Here is a 9,768-nt window from a genome sequence, read left to right as displayed (position 1 = left end):
CTCTCTCTCTCTCTCTCTCTCTCTCTCTCTCTCTCTCTCTCTCTCTCCCCCTCCCTCCCTCCCTCCCTCTTCCTCCTTACCATAGGAAGGTTAAGGATGAGCCTGCAGCTTCCCATGCCCTGGATCAGTAAATCTCACTTTGGATCCTTTCGAGTGCAAGACCCTGTCTGTAGTCCATGGGATATTCGAAAAAAGAAACTGATTTCTCACATTTGAGGGGAGCATTTACTACTTCCCTCATCTACCATCTCATGTGAGCCTTACAACAACCCTTTTAGGGTGGGTAGGGTAGGGGTTATTTTTCCCATTTAATAGACATTTAGATGGAGGGCTAGAGAATGGAAGTGGCTAGCTCAAGGTCATATAGCAAGGAAGTAGCAGATGGAGAACCAGAACCTGTATGTCTTGACCTGCCCTTCTGTGCCCTTTTCTCTATGCTAGCTGCCAAGCTGGCTGGGAGGTCAGACTCCAGAAAGGATCTGGAGGGACTGGGAGATGCTAAAGGCATGTTTTCTTGCTTTTTCTCCTGGCCTCAGGGCCAGGCTGGGCCCAGAACTCTCAAGCCAGGGTGCTATTAGTCTTCCCCTCCCCATACAATCCAGTCTACTCAGTTGAAGAACTGCCTTTCCCACAAGGCCCAGGACTGGATTCAATCTGTCCACGATCCGTTCAGACCCTGAATCTTATTTACTAGTGTCCTACCTGGGACCAGTTACACGTTTCCTGGGGAGCCTTGTACTCACCTACCTCTCTCCCCTTCCTTGTTCCCTGAATGGATCTAATTCGGAATCTTAACTGAACCCCTTTCCGCAATGAGGAAGTTAAATCTTTCACTTCCGAATCCTCCATCCCTGCGCATCTCCTTACAGCGCTACTCCGGCCTCGAGCTCCTTTGAGCAGCCCAGCAGCGTATTCTACAAACGCGCGCCACCACCGTGGCACCCGGCGCCAGGCCACTCAGCCTCGCGCCGCTGCTCATATTTTTGGCTCCTGGACTATCTGTCCCACAGCGCGGCCGCTGTAGCAAATCCTACAGCCTTCTAGCCTCTTAGACCCGTATTCCTCAATCCAGCACCTTTCCTACCGCTACACCTCTTCTCACCTCCACTCAGCCCGGAGCCACTTCCAGCCCCAGGCGCATCTAGGTCCCTCAGCTCTGCACTGCTTCAAGTCCTATTAGCCCGGGCCTTGAGCTCCGCGCCGCTCAGCCCGTGTCCTGAAGCTTCTTCTTTACTGCTCAGCTTTGCGCCCTAGAGGTCCGAATCGCCGAGTTCTCCTGCGATGCTCAGATAGGTGTCCTACAATCTGTGAATCTTACCGCCGAATATTTCAATGTACTTTGGGTTAGAGTTTCTCTGAGCCCTACGAACGCAGCTGCTTGGCGTGCCACAGCTCTGAGCCATTCACTCCTGTGTCCTACAGCCTCTATGTGATCTAAATGCTTGTTACCTTGCATTGTTTCTCAATGCCGTGCGCCAGTCCTTGTTCCTCAATGCCTCACTGCGGCACTTTCCAGAGGCGTGGGTTTCTCAGATCCGTGAGGCTCAGCCCCGCGCTCCCCTGCATCGTGTGTTTCTCTCAGACCAGCATCTCAGGCTCATGTCTACAACCCCAGACTATGTGTGTCCCTCGGTTCTGCGTTTCAAGTCTTGCAGCCCCCTAGTACAACAAACTCGAGCCTATCGGTTTCCCACCGCTCCGCACTGCTTAGTCCCTAGCCCTTCAGTTCCGCTACTGCTGCTCGATGTCCTACAGCCCCTCACAACGCCGCGTCTTACATCTCGATATCTTAACGGCCCCACGCTATTGTCTCTTCTATAGCCCGTCGGTCCTCAACCAGTGCTGCTTCGCACGGCTCAGCATTGCCATGCTTCGGGGCGTCTCCAGCCTTACCCTGGCGCTTTCCTCAGCCCCCTGCCTCCCCATGTCTCAGTCCGGCTCCCCATAACCCAAATGTCTTTCCACGTTCTACAGTATTGCGATGCTCAACATGTACCTACAGTTCACCCAGTCCAAGCCCCCTACCCCCCTCATTCCCCTGAACTGCTTCCCCCTCCTTTTCTGTCTATAAGACAGCTCAGCGCTCCTAAGCCTTAAGTATCTTCACTCCCGAATCTCCAACCCCAGTTCTCTGCCCTGACGACCCTTTCCCCCACTTTGAGAAATCGAGGTTTGGGGAGATCGAATAAAAAATATCAAACAATAGCTAGTCTCACCCCCGGCCACCCTATGCATGTATTTTGCAATTTAAATTTTGTTTCGTTTAGTTCGCGGGGACGATTTCGTTGTTCCCGGAATTAGGGTGGAGCAGGCGAGCTGATGCTGGCGGCTCTAGGAAATAACCTTGAGCCCAGTGGGGTGGATTGACAGCCAACCCCGGCTTTTCTTTCGGGGTAGGACCGTACCCGCATTCCTGGCCTCTGCACGCAAGGTTCTGAGTCCGGCCCTAGGGCAGAAGAACTGGCGGACGTGGAACAGCCGAGGTCAGGCAAAACGACTGGGTAGCAGAGGTCGCGAGCTTCATCAATCCATCGAACTCATAGGAGTGGTGAAAGAGCTCTCTGAGGACTCTGCTCTTGGGCAGCATGGGTGAAGGAGCAGAACATCGAAAGCCTCCACAGCAGCGGACCGACGGGACGGGAGTTGGCGGGTCCGAGAACAGAGGGCCTAAGTGCTGCGAGCTTGGCGGGATCCGAACTTCGGGAGGCCAGTCCTGGAGGGATTTCGTTATCTGGAGCAGAGAGGTTAATTAAGGCGCTTCGGGCGCCAGGACAGAGGTCTCAGCTGCAGGGAGCTTCTGGGAGAAAAAAGGCCCTGACAGGGTCGGACTCGAGCTCCTTGATGATGGGAGCTTCGATGTTTGAGTGTATGGATTATTAACAGAATTAATAATAACGTTCTATGAGGACTTCTGAGAATTGGAAGGTCTCAGTAGAGGTGTCTGGGAGAAAGCCCAGAAGGAGCTCTGGATTCAGGAGACTGGGTTCGGGCCATGTCTCTGGGTCTAATTAATTGTGTGGCCATTGTTATTTTTCTTGACTTTAGTTTCCTCATCTGTAAAATGAGCCGATTGGGCACTTCTAATATCCAGTGATTTTGGACCGGTGTGTGTATTAGGGACTAGGGGGGTGGAGGTAGCTGGTGGGATAGGTGGTTCGTGGACGGAATCTGGGCTCGGCCTCCTTCCCCTGAAAGCTTTTTGGGCCCCTCGAGGTTACTGGATTGGTCACCTTCTCGGGGCAGCAGAAGGGAAGATCGCGGTCCAATCTAACAGTCCTAGGATTGAGCCCGAACGGACTTCTTGCTGTCAGACTCCCTTTAGAGCCGGAGGCCCAAGTGAATGCTGGGGAGATAAGGACGGGGGAATTCGGGTCCAAGTATCCGTGCACGGAGCCCCTTCCCGTCTCAAAGGACATTGCCGAGCTAGGGCAGAAGACTACGAATCAAAGGTAGAAACTGGAATCTCAGATCTTAGAGACTCAGCAATATTCCCATTAGGGCTGGGAATTATCATTCCTGTTAAATACGACAATTACAATCAGGGCGCACCAAAGCGCCAGTGTCTGCAAGTTCCCCTCCTCAGCGAGCTCTCTACCTCTAACCCTTTCTCAGTCTCTCTGAGTCTACTTTGCCTCCTCCAAAAACTGACTTAATGACAGCTTGCTTTTAAATAGCCCTTGAATTCGGTGGTGCAAGTATTATCATTCACATTTTATTAATGGGGAAACTGAGGCTCAGAGAATTGAAGTAACTCACTGCAGGTCACCCCTGGAACCCAGTTAATTACTATTTCTCAGGCCAGGGCTCTTTACACGACACCTGACTGACGGACCTCACAACTAAATAAACCATCAGGTGTCTCTCTCTGATTCTGAAGCGAAATCCTGTGGTAAGGCTGGCAAAAGGGAACGAAAGATTCATCGCTCTTCTCTTCCCTACTTCTCTGACAGTGGGTTCCCCACCGTGGGGAAAAGAGAGCCCTTTTCTGGGAGAAATTTATATTCACTGTGAGTCGGAACCAAGGCCACACAGGCTGGAGTCAGCCTGCAACGAAAGGTTCTTGGAAGATGCGGTCGCTGAATTAAATGTCGTGGGTACTGTTCCGTTTAACCGTGGCTTTGCCTTCTTCCGTTTTCCGGGGATTTTTGTCTGAGGCGGTCAAGGGGGAAAAATCACCACAACTCACTTTCTCTGCCTCTTGTTTCTTCTCCCAAATGGCTCGGTGATTAATCATTTAAATATACCATAGGATCGTCCTTCTTCGAGGCTGCTAATTAGAGGAGCATCGGCTAATGGGCCCTCTTCCATCCTTGAGAAGAGTCTGTACGTTGTTATGGGCTCAAAACTGCCTATAATTACTGTAAATCTGAAAGCGAGCAGCAAGCGGGACCAGGACCCTTCACTCACTGGCTCGGCTTCTCTATGACTCCATACCCAGTCCCCAAAGACCCTAAGGGCAGGAGGGTTTTGAGTGTGGGGGTGGGGGCGGGGCTGGTTAGGCCCCACTTAGGGAGCTGAGACTAGAGGAGATCACAGTGCGGAGGTGCAGAAATAGGGAAGAGGAGAGTAAAAGGAGATTTCTAGCCTTGGAAGGAATGGAAGGATGGAAAACAAAAAATTGCCCTCTGGCTTGGTCTGGAGAGTGAGGCAAGACTCACATCTGACACAGAGACAGGAGCACCCATACACATGGAGATAAGGACATACAAAGAGGCTCGAACAGTACTGCTACCTCCAAAAGCAAAGACAGTCATATGTATGCATATGGAAACACCCTTGGACCCAGACTGGGATGCACACAAGTACCCAAGACTTAGAGATCCAAAACTGAATACACATGGAGACAAATAGACACAGAGACCAAAAACCCCCCCAAAACCCAAGTAGGCATAAACATAGAAATGAGGGTACACAGGCAGGGGGTCACCAACACAGCACAGAGAGGTGCCACAGAAACACGAATATTCATTCACATTTTACACAAAGACAAGAATAGAGACATGTACATACAAATACACATATTAAGACAGGGACATGCATGTTTGTGTGTGTACATATATATGTATATACATACATATATACATATGTATGGAGACACACTCAGATGTCCTAAAACACAGAGATTCACATAGATACACAAACGTGCAGCACACAGAGGTATCCACACAACAGCACACATATTGCACAGGCACAGAGATTACACACACACACACACACACACACACACACTTGCACACACATGCACACACACACAGACCACAGTCTTGTTTTAATTAGCTGCGCCCCTCACTCCCCAGTGACACCATTGAATATACACAATGAAAACATTTTAAACGACTTAAATAAGTTCCCCAATGGAAAATGATGTCAGGCATTCTGGAAAATCAACCATGGCCTCTGGCCCTTGGCCCCTGGCTCCATTCTCCTTTTCAGGTGCCAGAGAGTGTTTCTGGGGGGACAATAAGTTCCAAACTTGGGCCTAAAATGGGTCACTTGGGTGGGGAGTAAGGTAGGGCATGACCAATGTTGTCTGCCACCTCCCATAGAATTGGGAGCCTCTGAGATATGATTAAGGCAGAATAATATATGGAAAGAGTGCTGGACTTGGAGCCAGGAAGATGTAGGTTCAAATCCCACAGGAGATGGGCAAATCAAATAATTTCTCTCAACTTTAATTTCCTTGTCTATAAAATGAGTAGGGTTGGACTCAATATTTTAAGTGTTCTTTTAGCTCTCAATCTATGGTCTCCTGCTCCTGTGAGCCTCTCTATCTTAACCTTCACCCTCAGCTTTCCTCTGTATACTTCATTCTCATAAGTTACGAATTTGTTCATATTCATCTTGGGCCCTCCTTCACCTTGGGTCCTAAACAGAAAGACTTACATAGTTAGTTGTCTTTTCTGAATGTGTGTGTGGGAGGGAGTGAGAGTGGAGGGGTTTATTTTTGCTTTATGCTCCTTCAGGAACCCCCCCTAGGAGTTTCTACCCTTACTCCTCAGTCTTGAGAATTCATGATGTCCCCAGCACTCAGCTGCTTTCCCAGGTTACTTTTTCTTCACACTTTTGCTGCCTACCAACTGGCTTATGGATGTCATAATCAATAAAATAACGTTTTCATTTTATAGGATGTTCAAATACAAAACATAGAACTGGAAGGGACCTTAGAACATAAAATGCTAGAGCTAAAAGGAACATTAGAATACAGAATGTTAGAATGTGGAACACAGAGTAAAGCCAGGAGGGACCTTAGAACACAATAGGATTTCATTTTACAGATGAGGAAAGAAACAAAGAAAGATAAAGTGATTTGCCCAAGATCACATAGTGAGAGTGACTGATCAGGACAATCCTAGGTAGAACTTTTTTCTACACCTTATTCATTTTACATATGAGGAAACTGAGGCTCACAGAGGAGAAGAAATGCCTTAGGTAACAGCTAATAAATGGCAGAAACAAGACCCAAATTCAGGTGTTTTGACTCTTGAGTTCAGTGATTTTTCCACCTATTACACAATTACTTCATTGAGGATCTACATGCAAGGCCTAGGCATTGTCCCTTCTTAAAGCACCCACATCTTTATAAATAATGTTAATTTTCCTGAAAGGCCCAAATGCAAAAGAAACATACCCTCTGACTCCTGGAATATCTCCCTGTCCTTAGCCCCTCTTCCCTTACCCCAGTTTAATTTTCCATCTTGTAGAATGTACCAATAAGCATATAAAATACTCAATTTGTTGGAAACAAATGATCCCAAAGAATTCCTTGTCTTTGTCTTCCTCTGACACTCCTTCCCCGCCCCTGCCCCCATGGAATGTGAGGAAAAGAACACTGGATTTGGAATTATAGGACTTGGATTCAAGTCTTAACTCTGCTGTTTACTACCCTAGGCAAGTTCCTTCCCCTCCCAATGTCTCTTTTTCCTTATCTTAAAATGAATGGGTTGTTTCACAACCTTTCCAGCCCTAAATTCTATGATTCTTAAGTCTTAGACTAAGACCTGGGTTGGAAGTCCCTGAGTCTCAACTTCCTTATCTGTTAAGTGGGGACAATCACATTTTGCACTGCCTTTGTGAAGTGCTTTCTAATCCAAAATTACTACATAATTGTGAGTCATGGAGTAGCAAACACAGAACATCAGAAGTACTTATTCTTCATACTGTGGAGTCCCTTCTGGTCTCCTTGCTTTCTGCCCTGATTGTCACTGTGCTTCAGCAAGCTCAGCTGGTTTAAATGTTATCTAAGGCTAAGTGGCTTTAGTTTGTTTCTCATTCACCTTCACTGGCTGATGACAATGTTGTTTGTCTCATCTGCAGCCTTAGCAGACCTTTGCTTCTTGTCATCTTGTCCTGCTACGTACACCAATTTTGCTCCTGAGAGATTCAGCAAGTCATTTTGCATTTCCAAGCCTCAATTTCCTATCTGTGAAATGAAAATAATACACCTTGTATAACCCACTCCACAGGGTTCTTGTAAGGATCAAGAGACAAGAATATGGACCTGTGTGACTTTTAGCAAGGCATTTAACAACTTAGCCTCTCTAAGCCTCAGTTTCTCCATCTGTAAAATAGAATTAGTAATATGTGTACCACTGGACTCCAGTGGACTCTTTGTTGAGAGTTATGTTTTCATCATCATGGAGGAACTCTCTGTGTGGAAACTCCCTTCATCGTGGTAGCTTATCTGTAATTTATAGCCTTAAAGAATTGCATGGAGCACTCAGAGATTGTGACTTGTCCAGAATCACACAGCCAAGTGTATTTCAGAGGCAGTATTTGAACCTACCTTCCTGAGGTCAAAGCTATCCCCCTATCCACTATGCCAAGATGCCTCTCAATTCAGAGGGGCAGTTGTGAGGAAAGCTTAAAGGGCTACAGAAAGGGAAGTTATCATTATTGTGATTATTGTTATTTACAAGCAGTGACAGTGGTGAGATTGAGGTGAACAGAGAAACAGACACTTTAGCGTAGATGCCTCCGTCGTTCTCCAATTCCCTGAGTCCCAGCTCCTTCCCTTCTCTCTCTTCCAGCCGGTTCGGTACCAAGTGCGCCCGGTGTGGCCGCCAGATCTTTGCCAGTGACTGGGTGCGACGGGCACGGGGCAATGCTTACCACCTGGCCTGTTTTGCCTGCTTCTCCTGCAAGCGGCAGCTCTCCACAGGCGAGGAGTTCGGGTTGGTGGAGGAGAAGGTGTTGTGCCGCATCCATTACGACACTATGATCGAGAACCTCAAGAGAGCAGCTGAGAACGGTATCCATCCCCTAATCCCCTACCTCCACACTCTTTCAGCCTCTTGGGCACTACCCTTTTCTTAAATCCTGCTGGGGATGTCCTCAGGAGACTGGCCCATGGGCTGAACATGGGAGGACAGGGTGTCAGGCCCTTTCTGTGCCCTCCCCTTTCTAGGGAAGGATTCCACAATGTAGGATCCACCTCTGCAGTTACTCCTACCTATAACAATATGTCAGAGCTGGAAAGGATCTTAGATCACAATGTTAGAGCTTGAAAGAAGTTTAGAATGGCATGTTAGAGTAGGAAGAGAGCTTAGAATGTAGCATGTTTAGAGCAGGAAGGAAGCTTAGAATGTAGCATGTTAGAGTTGGAAAAGACATTGAGCCATAGCATGTTAGAACTGGAAGGGTCCACAGAATATTAGAGTAAGAAAGGACTTTTGACATTAGGTTGTTAGCTCTAGAAGAGTTAAAGAAAGAGCTTAAAATATAGACACTAGAGTTATGGTGTTGGGGGAGGGGGGAAATGCCCAGGACTCAGAATCAAAAGACCAAGTTCAAATTCTCACTCTGACACTTTACAAGACACCAGGCTCCCTACTGCTCTCTCAGGGAGTCTGACCCTATGTTCCCACCTTGCTGCTTTCCCCACCCCTCGTGACTTGAAGTACCTGATGTTGCCATGGAAATTATATAACTGTTCCTGCTGCTTTCCACAATGCCTGAGTCCTGCATTGTCTCTGAGGAGGCTGATGGCTGGATCTAACTCTCAATCCTACTGGACTGGTCCTCAGCATGGATATTTCCTTGACCACTCTATGTGAGAACCTATAATCCAGATGCTGAATCCACTGCTTCTGGGGAAAGGAAATGCCAAGGGGTGGAGGGGAGGGGGGTGGGGGTGGGGGACAGAGAGGAGGGTCATCACTTCCAGAACTGCTCCTACTCAAGTGACTTCAAACCCTGACTTTTCTTAAGTGATATACATCTGGGTCAATGCATGATTTAGCATAGTCTTGGGCTTAACCTTCAAACCTCTGGCACTGGTCAGATACTTAGCACTCCAGAACCTATCTCATATTGCATCGTATTATGGGAAGAATGCTGGACTTGGAGTTAAGAGAGTCTTGGATTTGAATCCCTTCCAGATCTAACATTTACTAGCTATGTAATGTTGGTTAAGTCTCTGAGCTTCAGTTTCCTTACTTGCAAAATGGAAATAATAATTCTTGTATTACTTACTCATAGGTAGATAAACATTGAAACAATATAGAAAGGTGAGCTATTATTTCCAGGTTCCTATTTCTTCCTCATAGCCAAAATAGATCAAGGATAGGAAGCATTTTTATTTACAGTGGAAGAGCAGTTAGAGCTTCTTTATGGAAGATACCCCAAGTGATCTTTATCACTTAACCTGCAGGATCACAGGCTTTCAACCTGGATATTAGTTTAGAGATAATCTAATATAACCCTGTCATTTTTACAGATGAGGAAACTGAGGCCCAGGAGGGATAAGTGACTTGACTAAAGTTGCACAGA

General features: G+C 47.3%; 1 protein-coding gene across 2 annotated transcripts in view; it reads left to right on the top strand.

The window, feature by feature from the left end:
- The window catches only part of LOC114047147 (LIM/homeobox protein Lhx6), a 33,676-nt gene that overhangs the window by 9,026 nt on the left and 14,882 nt on the right, over positions 1-9,768 (top strand). For both annotated transcript variants that reach the window (XM_027867908.1, XM_027867907.1), the window contains exon 4: positions 8,028-8,248. In XM_027867908.1, the coding sequence (XP_027723709.1) occupies positions 8,028-8,248 (221 nt within the window). The remainder of the gene's footprint in view (positions 1-8,027; positions 8,249-9,768) is intronic.

This window comes from Vombatus ursinus, unplaced genomic scaffold (genome assembly GCF_900497805.2).
Source record: "Vombatus ursinus unplaced genomic scaffold, bare-nosed wombat genome assembly UNPS02014786.1, whole genome shotgun sequence".
Taxonomy (NCBI): domain Eukaryota; kingdom Metazoa; phylum Chordata; class Mammalia; order Diprotodontia; family Vombatidae; genus Vombatus; species Vombatus ursinus.
Note: the sequence above shows the minus strand (reverse complement) of the source record. Positions and strands in the feature narration are given on the sequence as shown.